The sequence below is a fragment of the Bos indicus genome, chromosome 22, assembly GCF_029378745.1.
Source record: "Bos indicus isolate NIAB-ARS_2022 breed Sahiwal x Tharparkar chromosome 22, NIAB-ARS_B.indTharparkar_mat_pri_1.0, whole genome shotgun sequence".
In the NCBI taxonomy this organism is placed as follows: domain Eukaryota; kingdom Metazoa; phylum Chordata; class Mammalia; order Artiodactyla; family Bovidae; genus Bos; species Bos indicus.
The window spans coordinates 44,466,030-44,488,365 of NC_091781.1; the positions used below are offsets into that span (position 1 = coordinate 44,466,030).

Here is a 22,336-nt window from a genome sequence, read left to right on the forward strand (position 1 = left end):
TGACTGTAGCAAAAAATAAAATTTATTGGTGAATGTATCGTGATCTGTTGCCTTAGTAATGCTCCAAAACAACCAGCCACAAAACTCAGTGACATACTAAGACATTTTTATATTGTCTATGAGTGTATGGGGCCCTCTGGATCTCAGCTGGACTTGCTCATGCACCTGTGGTCAGCCACTGGGTGGCTAGGCAGCTCTGCTGATCTTGGCTGGGCTTGCTCAAGTGTCTGGGGGGTTGGTTGGCTATTGGCTAGGAAAAAAAAAAAACTTCCCTGTTGGCTCAGACAGTAAAGCATCTGCCTACAATGCAGGAGATCTGGGTTCAATCCCTGGGTTGGGAAGATCTGGAGAAGGAAATGGCAACCCACTCCAGTATTCTTGCCTGGAAAATCCCATGGATGTAGGAGCCTGGTAGGCTACAGTCCATGGGATCACAAAGAGTTGGACACTACTGAGCAACTGCACTCTCACTCACAGGACATCTTGACTCTGTATTTCTCATCTTTCAGCAGGCTAGGGTGGGCATGTTTTAAAATTTCTGTGGCAGAAGAAAATGAACGAGAAGGTAAACACATAAGTGCTATTGCAGGCTTCACATTTACTATCACCTTTTGACCAAAGCAAGTCACATGACTGAACCCAGAGTCAGATTGGGAGGGCACAGCCAAGGACTCAGATAGAGGAAGGGTATAGAGTTGGGACCATTAACGTAGTCAGTCTGCCTGGCACGTGTAGCTATAATGGCCTAGGGATAGATGTGGCTTCAGTAACTGCTGGGTGCAGAGTATCGGATGATGTCATCTGGTTTGATTTCATACCGTTCAAAGATTGGCTCTGCTTTCCTTTGCATTAGCTTCAATCTCAGGAAAGCACTTTCCACATGGTAGTACTCAGAAACTCTATCTTGAGAGCATATAATTCTAGCTGGAAAAGAGTTTATCTTTCCCAGTTATTCCAGCAAAAGTCATGATTTGGACTGACTTTGAATGACTGTGGGTCACATGCCCATCCCTAAACCAGCTGTCATGTCTGGGGGATGAAATGTGATGATCAGCCAGGTCTGGGTCATGTTCTTACCACTGGCAGCCTCCAGGATAGAGTAAAGAGAGTCAGCCTTACCTAAACCTAATGAATTGTGGGTAGAGATTTGGAAATAATTTCTCTGAGAAAAATGGAGAGTATTACCAGGAATTGGGGGGGCGGTGGGGAGTGGAGGGAGAATGAATGATATGCAGGTAAAATAAAAGATGACTTCTATAATGCTATTAATGTACTTATCTCACTGATACTACCAACAAAAACTATTTATTGACTATTCTGTGCTAGGTATCAAACTGGGTGTTTTAAAAACATTATCTTACATATTTCTTACAGTACTGATTTAGGTAATTTTACCCACATTTTATGGATCAGAGAAAGGAAGCACATAGCAGACAGTTTGCCACGGTCACTCAGCTTGTCAGCGTTAAAGTGGATATTTGAACCTCAGTTGGCTTCTCTCCAAAAATCTGTGGTCTCTGTGTCTAAAAGCTGAAGAAAAAGAAAGTACACTAAACATACCCTAAGAGGAAGAACAGGAAGCCAAGATGCTCCCATTAAGACCATTTGGATCTTAGCACTGGAGGATAATCACAATCTTGTAGCCCTGGCTACATAAATCTGCCCCAAAGTACTTGCATAACCATGGAGTGAAATGAAGTGTTAGTTGCTCAGTCATGTAGGACTCTTTGTGAACCCATGGACTGTAGCCTGCCAGACTCCTCCATCCAAGGAATTCTCCAGGCAAAAATACTGGTGTGGGTAACCATTCCCTTCTCCAGGGGATCTCTCCAGGAGAGAGATGGGACTGTGATCTTCTCTGGTGAGAGCGTTTAGGATTTGGCAGTATGTATAGGAGACTTGTTGGTTTGAGCCACCTCTTTTCTTCTAACTTCAAGATGGCCAATATGTTCCAACTCATGTGTCTGTATCAGTTGGTTGGTAAACTGTTTAGGATGTTGTGTTGATAAGAGTCCTGAATTTAGTGGGAAAGAAGATTGTGATGGATTAGTGATGTCTGCAATGGGTACAGGAAGGGAGGTGACAACCTGTTTGATTAGTTGACATTCTTGGAAACAAGATATCAGAGTCACTGTCAGGCCACTTGTATATGAGGGTCATGTGCCTCAGATGGAGTATTTTATAGTTAAGATCTCTATGATACAGAATTCTATGGTGATTTTTCTGGAGGCCCCAACTATCACTTAGCACAGACCAAAATGCAAAATTTCATTTTCCTAAGGAAAAATGAGCTTCTTTTTTGCTCTAAGAACTTTTGACCTTGCTTGGGTGCATGATGGGGGAAATCTACAAAATGTTTAAATGTACTTAGTAAAGTTTGGGGTCCTTGCTATTTTTAAATAAGCATAGGTTTGACTATTATCTATCATTCTTATCATCAATCTATCATCTATATGTACACACACACACACATATACACACATATTTTTGAAATATAATGCTGTTAATGGTCAGAGTTCTAAATAAATTTATTTTTGATTATTCTTTTTCCTCATTTTTCAGATCTCTGTTTGGATGCATTTTCCAGTACAGACTATGAAAAGAATGTGGTGAAAATTCTGGCCAACGGTGGAAACATCGGCTTAATCTCCAACTTAATATAGCATTCCTTCTCTTCTGTAGCACCTCATAAGAAAAGAAAAATGTATGGAAGTGCAAGAACAATCACCAATCTGGAAGGTAGCCCTTCCAGATCACCTCGTTTGCCACGGTCTCCTCGTCTGGGCCACCGAAGAACAAGTAGTGGGGGAGGTGGAGGAACAGGCAAGACTCTGTCCATGGAGAATATCCAGTCCCTTAATGCAGCCTATGCTACATCTGGACCCATGTATCTGAGCGATCATGAGGGGGTGGCTTCAACAACTTACCCAAAGGGCACTATGACTCTGGGAAGGGCCACAAATCGAGCTGTATATGGAGGCCGGGTCACAGCTATGGGGAGTAGTCCCAATATTGCCTCTGCTGGACTTTCCCACACAGATGTCCTTTCATACACGGATCAACATGGCGGTCTGACCAGCTCATCCCATCATCACCACCACCAGGTCCCCTCCATGTTGAGGCAGGTAAGAGATAGCACCATGTTAGACCTTCAGGCCCAGCTCAAGGAACTTCAGAGAGAGAATGACCTCCTACGAAAAGAGCTTGACATCAAGGATAGCAAGTTGGGATCTTCCATGAACAGTATCAAGACCTTCTGGAGTCCTGAGCTCAAGAAGGAGAGAGTCTTGAGGAAAGAAGAGGCAGCTCGGATGTCTGTCCTCAAGGAGCAGATGAGGGTTTCCCACGAAGAAAATCAGGTAGGTTATGACTCATGTCAATGTTTTCAGCCTTGGTTTCTCACTGAGTAGTTGATGCTTTGCAGATGGTACTACGGCCTGTATAGGGGGAAGTTCGGCATCATCAAGAAACCTATGGCTTAGTACATGTTTGACATGAAGACTACAAGACAGTATAGGAAAGATAAAGTTACAGCTTGTGATCTGCTTATTTGCCAATAACCCTTTCACATTGTTGCAGAAGAAGGGGAACCACACCTCAATGGCTAACTTTTATACTTGGTTAATTTTGTTTTCTTTTTCAGTAGTCCCAAAAGCAGCTCAGATGTGCTTCCCCCTGAATAGAAGAAGAGTATACACTTTAAAAACAACATTTAGAAGGCTACATCTGACTGGTGAATTGATTTTTTTTTTTTTGATGCACCAGCAACATTATTTCCTTCTAGAATGAGGGAAGTTGGTTCACTAAATAGCAAACTGAAAAATATTAAATGGGATTGGATAGGATGGATTTGATATTATGTTAGAGAAACATGATAAATTTTAACCTAGTCTTTCTACTTTTATCCATTCAGTACTAATTAAACATCTAACTATGTGCAGGGCACATTTGTACTCTCTTTTGGTCCATCATCCATGTCATAGCAAGATTAGTTTTCCCAGTGTCTACTTGTAGTTATGCTGTTCCTCTGCTTTAAAGCTGTCAATAATTACTCGTTGCCTCCAGAATGAAGTATACCTCTGACTAAGCCTATAGCACCTTCTCCTGGAATGTCTAACCCTGCCTTTGTAGTCTTATCTCATACCACCTCCTTCTACATCTGTGCTCGCTACACTCACTTCAGTTCAGTTCAGTCGCTCAGTCATGTATGACTATTTGCAACCCCCTGGATTGCAGCATGCCAGGCCTCCCTGTCCGTCACTAACTCCTGGAGTTTACTCAAACTCATGTCCATTGAGTCGGTGATGCCATCCAACCATCTCATCCTCTGTCGTCCCCTTTTTCTCCTGCCTTCAATCTTTCGCAGCATCAGGGTCTTTTCAAATGAGTCAGTTCTTCGCATCAGGTGGCCAAAGTATTAGAGTTTCAGCTTTAGCACCAGGCCTTCCAATGAATATTCAGGACTGATTTCCTTTAGGATGGACTGGTTGGATCTCCTTTCTGTCCAAGGGACTCTCAAGAGTCTTCAACAACACAGTTCAAAAGCATCAATTCTTCTGCACTCAGCTTTCTTTATGGTCCAACTCTCACATCCATACATGACTACTGGAAAAACCATAGCTTTGACTAGATGGACCTTTGTTGGCAAAATAATGTCTCTGCTTTTTAATATTATGTCTAAGCTTTTCTTCCAAGGAGCAAGCAAGTCTTTCAATTTCATGGCTGCAGTCACCATCTGCAGTGATTTTGGAGCCCAAGAAAGGAAAGTCTGTCACTGTTTCCCCATCTATTTGCCATGAAGTGATGGGACCAGATGCCATGATCTTAGTTTTCTGAATGTTGAGTTTTAAGCCAACTTTTTCACTCTCTTCTTTCACTTTCATCAAAAGGCTCTTTAGTTCTTCTTCACTTTCTGCCAGAAGGGTGGTGTCATCTGAGGTTATTGATATTTCTCCTGGCAGTCTTGATTCCAGCTTGTGCTTCATCCAGCCCAGCATTTCTCATGATGTACTCTGCAAATAAGTTAAATAAGCAGGGTGACAATATACAGCCTTGATGTACTCCTTTTCCTATTTGGAACCAGTCTGTTGTTCATGTCCAGTTCTAACTGTTGCTTCCTGACCTGCATACAGATTTCTCAAAAGGCAGGTCAGGTGGTCTGGTATTCTATCTCTTGAAGAATTTTCCAGAGTTTGTTGCTCCCTACACTACCACTTGTGAATTCCTACACATACTCAAGATTTCTCACTTCCATTCCTTTCTGTTCCCTTCCATTAGTGGCCTTCTCAGCATCCCCTCTCCCTGCCTCTGTCTATTCAGTCCCAGCTAGTTTCCATTTTCAAATCCTACCTACACTGTGCGTGCTAAGTTGCTTCAGTTGTGTTCCATTCTGTGCAATCCAATGAACTGCCAGGATCCTCTGTCCATTGGATTCTCCAGGCAAGAATACTGGAGTGGGTTGCTATGCCCGCCTCCAGGGGATCTTCCCCACCCAGGAATTGAACCACTGTCTCTTAGGTCTCCTGCATTGGCTGGCGTGTTCTTTATCACTAGCGCCACCTGGGAAACCTACCCTGTGAGGCTCATATATATGCTGCTGTTCACAGGGGCTCAGGAGTAATACATGCCTGGGATTAAGTCCCAGCCTCACCTCTTATTACCAGTGAAATAAATGCTAAGAGATGGGGAGTACAGTGTTGTGCCATTTGGCTGGAAAAAATTCTCAAATGTCATTTAACTTTCTGTAGAAGTTGAAGATAATTCTAACTTGGCTAAACTAGTGATTCTCTGATACTTGGTCTTGATGCTGGCCTAATGAAGCCCCCTGCCTTTCTGGGGATCATCTGCTGACCTCCTATACGTTTCCTTGCCTGCTACGCCATTGGAATCCAAGTGTTCATAGAAACATTTCTGATCTGTTTGAGAATCTGCTCTTCATTCTCGTTCTGTGTGTGGAAAGCAGTCATCTTATCCCTTTGATTATCTGACAGAGCCTTTGCTGGTTTTCAGATGTGGAAATGTGATTTTCAATTGGAACAGAAAGCTTTGTTCTTCATTCCTAAATCAAATCAGTGCCCTTCACTATCATTTCTGCTTTTTTTTTTTTTTTAATGACTTTGCTGGTATATGAAGTTCTGTTACTACTATGTGCATTTCCCCAGATCTGTACTGATTTTCTCCCCTTTTTAGTTGGTTTGGAAAAAGGTTAAAGCAGTTTAGGAATGATGCAAGAAGTGACAAAAGGTATAGAATCCATTTTATAAGCTGTCATCTCCAAAATTACTTTTTTCTTATGATTTTATCATTAAGTTTTTTGAGCACAGATTACCTACTTATACACGTATGTATATTTATTAATGACATGATGTGCTACTGTGCTAATATGTTATGTGTCTTCTATAACATTCACAAAGAATTAGCATAGAAGAGACAAAATAAAATTATTTATTAAAGTAAACTTTAATGACACACAAAACCTTTTTGTTTTAACTAAAAATATTTTAAGCTCCTTGTCTATTTTGTAAGGCATGGTTCAGTTTAAAGCAGGTAATATCCACAATCCCACTTAACTGTTCCATTTTGCCTTAAGCCAGAAACAAATGAATATTTGAGGGTGCTCCTATTACCTTTTCCTTGTTCTGGGACCTGATATGATTACATGTTACCATGGTTTCTGTGGGTGGCCTATGACTATGCAACATATGACCCAGTGAAAGCCCCAGTATTAACCTGTTGCTGCTAAGTTGCTTCAGTCGTGTCCGACTCTGTGCGACCCCATAGACGGCAGCCCACCAGGCTCCCCCGTCTCTGGGATTCTCCAGCAAGAACACTGGAGTGGGTTGCCATTTCCTGCTCCAATGCATGAATGTGAAAAGTGAAAGTGAAGTCGCTCAGTTGTGCCCGACTCTTAGCGACCTCATGGACTGCAGCCTACCAGGCTCCTCTGTCCATGGGATTTTCCAGGCAAGAGTACTGGAGTGGGGTGCCATTGCCTTCTCCGATTAACCTATTAGCAAACTATAATTATTTTGTTTTAAAAAATTTATTTATTTTTAATTGGAGAATAATTGTTTTACAATATTGTGTTGGCTTCAGCCATATATCACATGAATCAGCCATAGGTATACATGTGTCCCCTCCCTCTTGCTTTCTTTTTTTAGATTAAAAATATAAAAGAGAGGATAAGCATGGAGATTTTGAAAATTACTTGCAATATTAGGTAGTGTTACAAAATAAAGAATATAAGGATTGACAAAAAGCAAGTTATTAAAAAAAATTGAACATCTCCCTCCCACCCCCTTGAAGTATATCAGGATCCTTTTTAGGGGTATATGAATATCTGTTGGTCAGAATAGGGTAGATCCTGCTGCAGTGCTCAATAGACCTCACATCTCAGTGACTTAACACATCAGAGATTTATTTCTTATTTACCTCAAGTATGAAGCAGGCCAAGTGACTCTTCAGGGCAGCTCTCCTCCAGGCAGTGACTCAGGATCCAGGTTTTCTGCATCTTGGCACACGGTTTCAGGAATTGCTACAGCAGAGGAAGAGAGTGCCTGGAGTTGGCACACTGGCTCCTCAGTTCCTTGGGCTGGAAGTGACACAAATACAAGGGACTGTGAGGTGTAGTCCTCTTTTCCAGGAAGGAGAGAAGAGTCAGATATGAGGGGACACTAAAAATGTTCACCAGTGCTGTTTTTATGTTTCTCAAAAACTGGAGCTAGATGAAATGAAGTTTGGAGAACAGTCCAGACTTCTGCCTTTGCTTCTGTTTCTATTATTGCTGCTACTGCAGCCAGTAGACTTCTTTTGGGAGCTCACTACACACTAGGCATTGTGCTTAGAGCTTGGTGTACATTACCATGTTTAATGTTTGCATTAGTCATTTGAGGTAGATGCTAGACTTTTTTTCACTTTACAGGTTAAAAATAAATGTAGAGAGAATAAGCAGCTTGCCCAAGTTCACATAGCTGGTAAGTAACTGAGCTGGACTGAGTGACTTAAGGCTTTAGCCTCTTTTATGCCAACGTCTAAGATCTTAATTTATGCTTACTACCTCCTTCTAGGATCACTGAGCTGTGAATAGAATCCTACTGTAATAGAAAGATCATACTTAGATGAAAAAAGTGAATAGTTTTGATAGAATGATTCAGAATGTAATTTAGTTTAATTAGGATTTTATTGTTAATTAGGAATTTATTTCTTTTTTTCCACAATTGGCTATTTAGGTTTTCTACCACTCACTATTTACCATGATTTATTATATTTTCCCTTTAGAGGAAAAAAATCACGGGACCTTTTTCTATATGGAAGAAAAGAATGTAAAAGAGATAAGAAACCACAATCAAGTGTTTTTTATCCACAACAATCAGAAACTGCATCTACAAATGTAGTTCTATCACACGGTGTTTGGATACGTAGCATTTTACTAACCTAAATTCAGGTAATTGAAAATGATTTGAATTGTGCTATGTGCATAGAAGTAGGAAGTAGGTCCATTATAGGTGGCGGTGCGGAAACTTGAATGCTCTTGTATATTAAAGTTATAGTTCTGTGAATTCAGTGATCACCAGCATAGACCTTTTACCCTCATGCAGTTATTACAGAAGGCTCCCATTCACCACCTCCTTCACAGTGTGTTCTGAGGTCTTTGTGGTTCTGTCACGGAAGCCGAACCCAACTCCACATCTAAGGGAGGATGTTGAACACACTGTCTGTATTGAAGAAAGTACAGACCTTAGAGCCACCGGACAGGGGCTGTAACCAAGTAGCTTATGAGTGAAGTATAGACACTCAGGTTTCTGGAAGGATGTTTCACCCCAGACTCTCTTTCCATTCATACTTCCTTGATTCTGTCCAAGGCCCTATGTCTCAGGCACAGATTGGCACGTATAGAAATACAGTTGAGGTACTAAGAGTTGCAGTACTGACATGTGGAATCTTTGGTTTGTTTGTCGAAACTAGAGTACATGGATACAAAGTTGTCCTTATGCTATCACTTGTGCTTTTTGCTTCATGATGTATTTTCTTGAATGGACGAAGAGTGAGGTGGAGCCTCATGCTCTCATTGTCACACCTATAGCGTGATTTGGGTAGAAGTCAGGAGAAAAGATTTATAATGGATGTTAGGCTGCCACTTGAGATAGCCCCTTTTTGATTTTTAATGGCCTGTGGGGTTAGAGTGGATATTTAGAATGCAGCTATGTATGGGGAAGTTAAGTGACCCATTTTTTTTTTTTTTTTCTGTAAGATTACATAGTTGCCTTTTCTTTACAACTCCATTCTATTTACCTGTGTGATGGAGATGAGAGAGAGAAAATGTGGTAGAGAATACATTTTCAGAAAGTTCATAAGGATTTACATCTTGTAGTTTTGTGCGTTTAAGTTATTGGTTTTTTATATACCTGAATTTTTTATGCTGTTATTAACTTTGTATTTTTAATGGATTATTTTTCCAAACTAGGTATTCATAAAATGATTTTTAGACATTTTTCTAATTTTTGTATGGCTAGTCAAGGATCTGCATGAGTATAAATAGCATCAGACCCTGGGAGATTGTACTAGATCTAATATTTACCCATCTCATGTGTGCCGAAGTGGGACAAGGTCATTGGGAAATGTAACCTAAGAAGTGTAAGTAAACCTGTCTGGGGAATGTTATGGCTTTTAAGTGGTGGTTATGTGATAATTTCTATTTCTGGCTTAACACAAAAGACAGTGATCTACTCTCAATCAATATTAATATGAGTTTCTGATGAGATTTTGAGCTAGTTTCACATATGATTTATTGATTCTCATTTTGAGCCTGTAACTTGAAAAAGTCGAGATTGATCACATTTCCGTGTTTCTTTTATTATTATTTTTTCTTTTATTTATATAACTGCAGGGCCATCTCAACAGAGGTCATTCAAGTCTGTTCTAAATATTCATTTCACTGTGAGTGTCCAGATACAAAGAGTTGTACCAGTTGGAAGTGGGTGATGGAATTAAGTCTATCTCCTGCCAGGAAGGTGGTGAAACAGCTGCATTGTGAAGGGGTGGCCATTGACAGTTAAATGCAGCTGCAGTCACCTGGAATACTGAATGTTTGTGAGATCAAGGGCTTATTCCTGGAGAGTAGGGTCCCATCTGTTTTGTGGGTGGGATTTAAATATATTCACTCCTGAGACCTATCTTATCCCTATGTCTTCTTTCTATTATTCTGAAATCCATGGATCCCCAAAGCCCAGTTTCCAAAGTATGTCAAGGGAAATTACACTTTCCAAAGGGAATTTTCTGGCCAAATATGCTTAAGACACAACATAGGAGATACTCCTCTCCTAGAAATTCATAATGCTGTGTGTTTTGGATTGGATTGTGTCCCACCCTGAGAAAAGATTTGTTGGAGTCTTAATCCCCAAGGCCTCAGAATGTGACTTTATAAGGTCTTTACAGAGATAATCAAGTTAAAGTGAGGTCATAAGGAGGGTCTAGTCCAATATGACTGGTATCCTTACTGAAAGGGGAAATTTGGACACAGACATAGACATGCAGAGAGAGAAGACCATGGGGAGAGACAGGGTGAAGAAGCCAAAGAGATAGGCCTGCAACAGGTCCTTCCTTCCCAGTCCTCAGAAGGAAGAGACCTGCTGACACCTTAATCTTGAACTTCTAGCCTCCAGAATTGTGAGACAATATATTTCTGTTGTTTGAACCACCTAGTTTCTGGTACTTTGTTTTGGCAGCCCTAGCAGACTAATTAATACAACATATCAGCATGTGAAATGCTCTGACTCATGCAGTTAAAAATATTTATTAAACTTGCTTAACCTAGCAATTTCCCAAACTTAACTTGATGATGAAACTTACCTTAAAACTGTATTAGGCAGTTAGTGCTGCAGTAATAAGCCATGTCTAACAAGCCATCCCCAAACTTACTAGGTTAAAGAGATAAGCATTTACCTCTCCCTTATATATCTACAGATTGACTGAAACTTAGTTGGGCAGGTCCAAACTCTGAGCACCAGGTTCTAGGCTGAAAGTGGGGTTCAGGTATGTTCTGCGTGTTTCCACATTCTCTTTAGAACAAGCAGCAGCAGCTGCTGCTGCTGCTGCTGCTAAATCACTTCAGTCATGTCCAACTCTGTGCAACCCCATAGACAGCAGCCCACCAGGCTCCACTGTCCCTGGGATTCTCCAGGCAAGAACACTGGAGTGGGTTGCCATTTCCTTCTCCAATGCATGAACGTGAAAAGTGAAAGTGAAGTCACTCAGTCGAGTTCGACTCTTAGCGACCCCATGGACTACAGCCCACCAGGTTCCTCTGTCCATGGGATTTTCCAGGCAAGAGTGCTGGAGTGGGGTGCCATTGCCTTCTCCGAGGGAACAAGCAGCTACCAGGTCTTTTATCCTCTCATGATGGATCACAGATGGCGAGTGTCCAGCCAAATCACATAGATACATTTTAAAGCCTCTATTTGCATCATGTCCACTAATATTCTGTTGCCTAATGCATGTTGTGTGGCCAAGCCCAAAGTCAGGGGGTCAGGGAAATATATTCCCTGTAAAACAGAAAGGGAGTGGAATGAATATATATATGTGTGTGTGTGTGTGCGTGTGTGTGTGTTTTGTCCTATATATATATATATGTGTATGTGTGTGTATATTTATTTATTTACATATATATATATACATATATATATATATATATATATATATATATATATATCACTATCTGTCAGAAGTGATAAATAATCCTAAAACTGAGGGTATAAAGGCCACAGTTGGGGAAAGGCTACTTCAAGAGCAGCTCTAGAATCAGGACATTAAAGTTTGAGACTGTAAAGTGGATGAGACATCTGTTGTGGTCAAAGGTTCCTTCAGTGGCTAGTCCTTCTAATATCCTAATGATGTCTGATTAATGGCTCACCTTCAGACTTCTCCTCTTCTTCCTCAAGTAACTGGCCAATGTAACCCAAGTGGAAATCTGGGAGGTTCTGGGAAAACTTGTATTTTCCTGATAAATTAGTAAATGTCACCAGCAATGCTCCTTTCTCCTTCTTTCTGTCTTGATTGTCAATATGTTGCCTGTTAGTAACCATGGAGGGAAGGATGAGACAAGCATGGAGACATATGTCCTGCCGTCTCTCAGCAGTTGCACCAGCAGCAGCAGTGGCCTGCCTCCAGACTTCTAGTCATGTGAGAAAATAACCCCTAGTTGTTTAAGTCACTGCTGATTGGGTATCCTATTACTTGTAGCTCAGTACCTTTCTACTTGATAAAACATAGAAAATTGGAATTGATAACTATTATTCTAATTTTTGGGGCTTCCACTGGGAAAATTCTGTGGCTAGAGGAGCCTGGAGGACTACAGTTGATGGGATGGCAGAGTCAGACATGACTTAGCACACACACAGATTCTAATTATCGCCAGTCATGATACCCACTGGGCTTCCCTTGTAGCTCAGTTGGTAAAGAATCTGCCTGCAGTGTAGGAGACCTGGGTTCGATCCCTGGGTTGGGAAGATCCCCTGGAGAAGGAAATGGCGACCCACTCCAGTATCCTTGCCTGGAAAATCTCATGGACAGAGGAGCCTGGTGGGCTGCAGTCCATGGGGTTACAAACAGTTGGGCATGACTGAGTGACTAACACTTACTTAGGATACCCATAAAAATAGGTGCACTTCAGTGAGGTGAAATGAGACCCTAAAGGACCTTACACATTAGAATGAAAAAAACCTACTTACTAATGGTATTGGGCGATACTCCAAGTAGTGACACGAATGCTACTCCAAGCCTATATAAGCAAAAAATGGAAATTTATTAGTTCTTGCAGTGAATTGCTGGAGAAGAAAATGGCAACCCACTCCAGTATTCTTGCCTGGAGAATCCCATGGACAGAGAAGCCTGGTGGGCCACAGACCATAGCGTTGCCAAGAGTCGGACATGACTGAAGTGACTCAGCATGCACAGAGAAATTGCAGGAAGACTCAGGTTTGGAGATTGCAATTGACTGGATGCAGGGCCTCAAACTGTAGCCAGACTTTGCTTTGTTTCTGGTTCTCAGTATCTGTCTCTACATGTGAGCCTTAGTTTCTCCTTCATGAGGTGGGTCACAATCAAAGAGATAAGAGATCCTTGTATCTTCACTTATCACTTAGAAAATTTATGGGAGGACTTTAGTCCTGCCTTTTTATATTCTTCCTTCAGGACTTAGTGAATGTGTGTGGTGGAAACGGACAGGTATGTGAGAAGGGGTTACTGTGACTGATGACCTGTTAGAACTGCATGCATTGGAAGAGGAGCAATGCTCTAAAGGAATTGAGATGAAGGGCAAAGGATACTCTAGGTAAAAAACAGGTGTCCAATTGTACTGTCCTTACTCTCTTTCTCCAAATGTTTTAAGGGCTTGTAAGTCGTATCAAGAGGGCTTCCCAGGTGGCTCACTGGTAAAGAATCTGCCTGCCCAGCAGGAGACTTGGGTTCAGTCCCTGGGTCGGGAAGATCCCCTGGAGGAGGGAATGGCAGCCCACTCAGTACTCTTGCCTGGGAAATCCCACGGACAGAGGAGCCTGGTGGCCTAGAGTTGATGGGGCCACAAAGAGTCGGACACAACTTAGCAACCGAAAAGCAGCTGCAGCAAGTTGTTTCAAGAGCTCTGAGAAATGAGGAAGTCAGTCATATGTCACATTTGTGTGTCAGTTTTTTCACTTTAACTCTGATTTGAAGTGAGTGTCTGTATGTGTCTTGCCCACTTTATATAGCCACATGGATTTAGAACTAGGCAATATGAACTAGTTTTTAGCACCACAGCGTACCTTGGAATGCTGAATCTTAGAGGAAAAAAATATTTCATCTTCCTTGTCTTGAAATCATCTTTCTCAGCTCTACAGAGAATTGTAGCTTTTGTCTACCTTTCCAGAAGGGTGGAAAAACTTTGGTTCAGACTTAGGCAATGACCTACTTAGATTGAAGCCACAATCGTAAATTTCTTTCGTGGGTAGGTGAAAACTTCCTTTGGTCCTGAAGAGAGATGAGATGGCACAGATCCAACACTTGATTTCTTTGTTTGCTGGAATGTAGGAGAATGATTTGAAGTGAACTATACAGCTTTGTTACAGATGTCAGCTGATTTTTGCTTCAGTAATCTTGTGCAGTCAGCTCTAGGATCAGCCATATGCACTGCATTAGTAGCTTTACAGATTTTTATTCCCAGATTTTCTTATGAAAAACTTGGCTAATGGGAGGAAAATAAACATTCTTGTATGCTAGACCTTGGGAAAATTAAATGACTTCCATCTTCTGTTTTCTCTCTGGATCACTTTATTTTGGTGATGGGATAGCAACAGCACACTATCAACCAAAGAAAACATTTTGGAATATTTTAATGAATAGATTATTTTAGTCTCACTTGTGCCAAAGGCACTTAAGGAAACCAAGCTCTGGGAGGGAAAGGCAGAGGGAGTGGTCACCCCCAAAACATTCACTGCCTAATAAAATTCCCTATGGAAAAGATCCTCAGAGCATTTTAAGAAGCAAGTCTATGTTGACAGGAGAAAAAGTACCAGAGTGATTTTATCCGCCAAAGCAGATGGGTTCTGAACCTGGCCTCTTCTGGCCAGAGTGCAATTTTGGTTTCTATAATTAGTTGCAGGTGGAGCGCTTGTATTCTTGTTTTGGAGTCCACTGACATCTGTGTGCAAATTCCCACCATCCCCAGTTGGCATTTGGACTCAATAAGTGGTTTGGCTTTGCAGGAGTAGAGAAAATTATAAATCTATTTCACACACACACATAGATAAAGCTGCTCTAAAGGTCAGGTTCTGAAAGCTGTGGAAAGCATTTCCAAAAGTTTGAGAAGTAGGTTTTAGGCAGAATGTGGGCAAGCAGCCAGGAACTAGAGCAGACTGACACTCAGAATTCTGGCACGTGCAGTGTTTTCTCTATTTTTCTGTGAAGCTGGTGTTTGATTGTTTTCTTGGAAGTGATGAACAGCCATTTTGTTTTTTCAGAAGGAATATTCTGGAGCGAAGAAGTATTGACTGAGACTGCTACTTTGTGTTGTTTAGTCGCCGAGTCATGTCTGACTCTTTGGAGCCCTGTGGACTGTGGCACATCAGGCTCCTCTGTCTTTCACTATCTCCCGGAGTTTGATCAGATTCATGTCCATTGAGTTAATGATGCTATCAAACTATTTCATCCTATGCCGCCCTCTTCTCCTTTTGTCTTTAATCTTTCCAAGCATCAGAGTCTTTTCCAATGGCCGCTCTTCCCATCAGCTGGCCAAAGTATTGGAGCTTCAACTTCAACATTGGTCCTTCCAATGAATATTCAGGGTTGATTTCCTTTAGGGTTGAGTGGTTTGATCTTTTTGCAGCCGAAGGGATTCTCAAGAGTCTTCTCCAGTACTACAATTGGAAAGCATCAATCTTTCGCCGCTCAGTCTTCTTTATGGCCCGTCTTTCACATCCTTACCTAACTACTGGAAAAACCATGTACTTGGTTTTTGACTACACTTCTTGTCTTATAAACTCATAACTGGGCTTGAATTGTCTGACTTGGCACTATACATTGATCAAATTAACTTAGTGGTTCTGAACTGGGGGCAGTTTTGCCCCCGAGAGGACATTTGACAATGTCTGAAGACATTTGGTTGTTGCAGCTGGGTGGGGTGTACCACTGGCATCCAGTGGATAGAGGCCAGGGATGCCAGTTAACATTCTACAGTGCACTAGACTACCCCCCACCCCTACCCCTCATTCTCTGTCCAACAATGTCAAAGAATGCAAGGTTGAGAAACCCTGAATTGATTGGTGCTTAGTATATCTTCATTTTTCTTAATGCTTTTCCTATACTCAGTTCATTCACTTTGTGAAGTGATCAGAATGTATATATTTATGTAAAAATAATGATATAAAAGTTAAAACTTGATTCGTCATTGCATGGGAAAGAATTGTGAATGATGTCTTAAAAAACAAAAACAAAAACACAAAACCCTGGACTGCAAAGAGATCCAACCAGTCCATTCTAAAGGAGATCAGTCCTGGGTATTCTTTGGAAGGAATGATGCTAAAGCTGAAACTCCAGTACTTTGGCCACCTCATGCGAAGAATCGACTCATTGGAAAAGACTCTGATGCTGGGAGGGATTGGTGGCAGGAGGAAAAGGGGATGACAAAGAATGAGAAGGCTGGATGGCATCACTGACTCAATGGATGTGAGTTTGAGTGAACTCCAGGAGTTGGTGATGGACAGGGAGGCTTGGTGTGCTGCAATTCATGGGATCACAAAGAGTCGGACATGACTGAATAACTGAACTGAACTGACCTGACCTGAACAAAACCTTGAATCTTCAAATACCTTGAATTTTATTTTTTTTTTTACAAGTAGACATTTGGTAAATGGAGATCAATCTCATAAGGAAATGGACAACCCTTTAAAGGGAATGAAATTTATTTTTTAAACTGAGTTTTTATGGTACTTTTGTTTCTATCTCACATTGATCTTAAATGTAGGGGAAATAAGCATTTTTGAGCTCCTGTTATGTACCAGGAACTTACTAGTTGCTCTCCATGTGTGTGAGCTCAACAGCCCTGCAAGACACGTGGCATCCCCATTTTATAAATGAGAAACAAGCCACAGAGAGATTAAGTGGTCTGCCTGAGGTCTCACTACCATTCAGGAGAGCTGGAATTTGAATCTCAGGTATGCCTAGATCCAAAACTGGTCTCTTTCCATCGTCTCGAAGGGAAAACAACAACAGATTTGCTTGAAAACCAGGGAATTTGGTGCTGACATGGAAAACCTAATATGGAATGTGAGTAGTAGTGTGCTGGCTGACAGTATCTTAAGGATATTGTCAAGGAGGTGTGCAGAAAAGATGGAAAGCAATAATGAGGAAGGGAGCATGTTGCCAGGAGCAACAGAGCATAGAGGGCAAGCAGGAAGGAGCAAATGCATTCTTGTCAAGTGAATGAGCAGAAGAGAATGTCAAAGGAACACTTCTACCTTGGAAACCCATCCAGAAGGATGAGAGGAAGCAACTCCAGGACTGGCTAGAAAATTAAAACCACAGGTGGCAGAGGAATGAGACAGATTATCTCTCAGGATGCTCATTAAAGCCCTAACAGATCCTTTAAGGTGGTTTTAACTTTTTCAAATTCACTGGGTCCGCAAGAGCAGAACTACAGGGCTGGGGAAGCTCACTAAGACTGAGCAGGATAGCCAAGTGTCTTGGTGGGCTGGAATTGAGTTAGTTGGAAAATGAGCAGGAATAAAGACAAAGTCAGTCTCTTGCTCTCTGATTTCTCTCTCTCCTTTCTTGATACCTGGTTTTATATGTTGCTTGTGAAACAGTGACCAATGAAGGAAAGCATCCATGTCTTCTCCATTTAGATGCTCAATAGACACTGCTTAGTTTCTCTATTTCAAATTCAGAGAAACAGGAATCTTATTGGCCCAATTTGAATCCAGAGCCTGTTCTCAATCCATCAGCTGTGGCCAAAGGAGTCACGGGATCTGTGTTCCCCTTCCCTTGCCCCACCCCTAGAAGAACTATGGAGAATCTCTTTGAGAAAGGCCATAATGGGTAGATTCTCTATCGGGGAACCTGTGGGTCAAGTTGTAAGGAGGAAAAACAGCTATTCCTGGGAAATATGTTTGTGCAGTATATAATTGGGAGCTTGCCTTAATTTCATTTATGAGGAAGACCAAGACCATTCAAAGAAAGTTAACTACTGTTACCTCTGTCTATAACTAGCTATTTCAGTGGCCATCTGGAATCTTTTGAGTGTCACATCCATCTTGTCAATCCCCAGTTCTGATTGTGCCCATTGAAGAAATTCCAGAAGTAGTATTGACTGAGACCATGTTCATGCTATCTTATCTTAGTGAACACATACAACTCCTTTATATAATGTCAGGTTACATCCTGTATGGAACTTTATGTTTATTTCTTTATTTGGCTGTGCTGGGTCTTAGCTGCAGCATGCAGGATTTTTAGTTGCAACATGCCGTCTCTTAGCGGTGGCATGTGAAATGTACTGAACCCAGGCACCCTGCATTGGGAGTGTGGAGTCTTAGCCTCTGGAGCACCAGGAAAGCCCCCTGTCAGGAACTTAAAAAAAACTTCTCCACCGCCCATAAACTTCCTTTAGTCTTGTTGGACACTCGGGTCTCCAAATTGGTTGCAATTTTGGTGACAGTGTCTGTCGAGTTTTAGAACTAGGTGTGTCATAATCTTACATCTTCTAAAGTGTAACAATTAGCTTGGGTTCTAAAAATTTTTGACTCCTGAGTACATATTATCTAAGAAGTTTGAAAAAAAAAATCACAATTCACTGATTTTTCCCTTGGAAGAGCTTTCTGAAATATCCATGTGTAACAATATAAAAATTCCCAATGAATTCTGAAACCAGTAGAAATATATGAGGCTGAAAGTTGGATAGTGTAGTGCACCTGATGACTAAATTTAACAGCTGTTCAAATTTAGAAATGTATCAAATAAATAAAATTTGGCTTCTCAAAGTTTAAGAACTTCTATCTGTAATTTTTAGCTTTAGGGACCATGTACTTGCTGAGAAACTTTCATTAAGCTTTGTAATTTTCCTTAGAAAAATGTGCAAAATCTGAATTGTGCACATTTCTCCTCCTTATCCATGCTCTGAACCCCAGTGGCATCTAGTTAGGGATATTTAGGTAAAGCTCTGTCTATATGTTGTGATTTAATGTTAAATACTGCACATGTATTAGTAGTAAGTAGTTCCCAGAAGTTAATGAAACGAATGAGCTATTGGCAATATGAGACATATCTTTGGCTCACTGCTGTTCAGTTTGTGCTAAAAAGTGGGGACCTGTGCAAGGATTTTGGTGATGGTTAGAGAGTGTGTATGCTGGTTAGGGTGGAAATCTGTAGACAGATTGTACTATATTTACTAAACATATTCAAGTACAATCTACTAGAGGTGGTAGGTTTTAATCTACCCTCAGGGATAGTTGGAGCTTCCCTGGTGGCTTAGCTGTAAAGAATCTGCCTGCAATGCAGGAGACACAGGTTCAATTCCTGGGTCGGGAAGATCCTCTGGAGGAGGGCATGGTAACCCATTCCAGTATTCTTGCCTAGAGAATTCCATGGACAGAGGAGCCTGGTGAACTACAGTCTATAGGGTCATAAAGGGTCAGATGCAACTCAAGTGACTAAGCATGCATGCATGCAGAAGAATAAGTTATCTTGAAAGAGTTTGCATGGTGTTGGAAGTCATAATAAAGTATACGTTAAATATTTTATTGAGGAGTTTTAGGTCATTATGTTTGTCTTGGGGTGCTAAAATTCCCAGTTCACCTCAGAGAATTCTGTTTCATTTCTTTGTAGTTGCAAATAACTCTAAGATGGCAAATTAAATCATGCCACAGTCATTTGTGATAGAGCATGAAACAAAAGATTTTGATAAGTTAGAAAGTAACGTTTAACTGGGTAACACTGTGTTCTCAGTCACAGTCTTAGAGCTGAAGAAGACTCTAAAGTAGTGTGAGATGCCCTTTCAGTCACTTCACCATCTCATGAAACAGGTGAGATTCACTTCTTTATTTTCTATGTAGAATGTGAGTACGGTGTTTTTGATGGATAGTTGACTCTACCTTGGAACTTGAGCATGAAGTTTGAACTAAGGAAGAAAATTTCTTGCTCATTTTTTTTTTAACCTTTCTGAGAAGAGTCCTTGATATGAACATTCTCTCTCTTCTGTCGAAGCCTAGCTAGAGTCCAGGAGAGTGGGCACAGCATCCTCTCAATACTCAGCCAGTATAGGGCTTCTGGAAGGGATGGGGAGGTAGGGTTGGGGAAGATATGGGCTCCTGCCTTTCTCAGGCAAGCATGTGAGGTCTATGAATCACTTTCCCATTTAGCACACCCACCTGACTACAATATGTTCCCTTGATAAGAATAAAAATGATCAGTGTAGCTCATAAAGTACGTCCTACGTGTATTCTAAATGGAATAATGATATTTCAAACCCTTTGCCACAGGATTCACATGTATCTCGTTAATTCCCGTGATGACCTTATGAATTAGGTACTATTAGTATTATCCTCATTTCATATGCAAGCAAGGCAAGGCTCAGAAGGGAGATTACTTGTCCAAGGTTACAGTTAGTGAGTGGCAGAGCTGAGGTTGAGCTCAGACACTTGAATTTCAAAGTTAGTCACCAAAGCCAGGGTCAGCTGAAGTGTCAAGTGGCCAGTCCTGTGTACCCAAGGTGATCTTAGGACAGGCATGGATTTTGCCTTAAACAACTTGGAAGCCCATGTTGAAAAAGTTATTGCATTTCCAAATCTCATCTAGGATTTCTGATTAACTTCTATGAGAAAGTTCCAACTTATTGCTAGTCTTGTAGGTATTTCCTACCCTTGTTGTAGGATGTGCAGTGTCATTTATATGTGAAGCTTGCATTATAATTCTGGCAGCCACACTTATACCCTTTACATCTGACATGTTGCTTGTTCAGAGTTTCTGAGAGCAGACTGGTAACGTGGCATTAGTGGGGCCTGCCTTCTTGGTTCTTGTTGGGTTGTTTTTGACAGTGGCTGAGAGCACCAGGTTTGGAGATTAATTTCCTGGTTTCCACTTCCAGCTGTGGGACTTTTGGGAAATTTATTTTATCTGGCTGAACCTATTTCCTTACCTGTAGTGTAGGTGTAATTATGGTACCTGCTTTACATACAAATTTACTACTATAAGGATAAATTTAATAGGATTTAAATTTAATTGGATTAAATAAGGGAGTTTATGTAAAATTATTTAGCACCATGCCAGCACGAGTAAATATTCAAATAATAAATGATAATGATAACCATGAGGGAAACCAATTTGTGGACAAAGGCAACATGTATGGAAGTTAGAATGCCAAAGAATGCTCAAACTACTGCGCAGTTGCACTCATCTCACATGCTAGTAAAGTCATGCTCAAAATTCTCCAAGCCAGACTTCAACAGCACGTGAACTGTGAACTTCCAGATGTTCAAGCTGGTTTTAGAAAAGGCAGAGGAACCAGAGATCAAATTGCCAACATCAGTTGGATGATTGGAAAAGCAAGAGAGTTCTAGAAGAACATCTATTTCTGTTTTATTGACTATGCCAAAGCCTTTGACTGTGTGGATCACTACAAACTGTGGAAAATTCTTCAAGAGATGGAAATACCAGACCACCTGACCTGCCTCTTGAGAATTTGTATTTAGGTCAGGAAGCAACAGTCAGAACTGGACGTGGAACAACAGACTGGTTCCAAATCTGGAAAGGAGTACATCAAGGCTGTATATTGTCACCCTGCTTATTTAATTTATATGCAGAGTACGTCATGAGAAATGCTGGGCTGGATGAAGCACAAGCTGGAATCAAGTTTGCTGGGAGAATATCAGTAACCTTAGATATGCAGATGACACCACCCTTATGGCAGGAAGCGAAGAAGAACTAAAGAGCCTCTTGATGAAAGTGAAAGAGGAGAGTGAGAAAGGTGGCTTAAAACTCAACATTCAGAAAACTAAGATCATGGCTTCTGGTCCCATCACTTCATGGCAAATAGATGGGGAAACAGGGTAAACAGTGGCACTTTATTTTTTTGGGCTCCAAAATCACTGCAGATGGTGACTGCAGCCATGAAATTAAAAGATGCTTACTCCTTGCAAGAAAAGTTATGACGCACCTAGACAACCTATTAAAAAGCAAAGAGATTACTTTGCCAACAAAGGTCTGTCTAGTCAAAGCTGTGGTTTTTCCAGTGGTCATGTATGGATGTGAGAGTTGGACTATAAAGAAAGCTGAGCACCGAAGTATTGATGCTTTCAAATTGTTGCTGGAGAAGACTCTTGAGAGTCCCTTGGACTGCAAGGACATCCAACCAGTCCATACTAAAGGAAATCAGTCCTGAATATTCATTGGAAGGACTGATGCTGAAGCTGAAGCTCCAATACTTTGGCCACTTCATGCGAAAACCTGACTCATTTGAAAAGACCCTGATTCTGGGAAAGATTGAAGGCAGGAGGAGAAGGAGACGACAGAGGATGAGATGGTTGGATGGCATCACCGACTCAATGGACATAAGTTTGAGTAAGCTCTGGAAGTTGGTGATGGACAACAGCACCCCTGTTGTGCTGCAGTCCATGGGATTGCAAAGAGTCAGACATGACTGAGTGACTGAACTGGACTGAGCTGATTGCAGTTAGAGAGCTGAGAAAATGGCAGAGAAATGAAACCAGAGCTATACCTGAAAACTATCCCACCTCTGGACTTCCTGCAATTTGTTTAAGCCCATTTGAGTTGAGGTTTACTAATAGCCCTCTGCATCTTGATTGATAGAGTCATAAAT

The 22,336-nt window shown here is 41.2% G+C and overlaps 1 protein-coding gene across 2 annotated transcripts in view; it reads left to right on the plus strand.

The window, feature by feature from the left end:
- The window catches only part of ERC2 (ELKS/RAB6-interacting/CAST family member 2), a 990,200-nt gene that overhangs the window by 36,830 nt on the left and 931,034 nt on the right, over positions 1-22,336 (plus strand). For both annotated transcript variants that reach the window (XM_070776467.1, XM_070776466.1), the window contains exon 2: positions 2,563-3,359. In XM_070776467.1, the coding sequence (XP_070632568.1) occupies positions 2,703-3,359 (657 nt within the window). In that variant the 5' untranslated portion in view covers positions 2,563-2,702. The remainder of the gene's footprint in view (positions 1-2,562; positions 3,360-22,336) is intronic.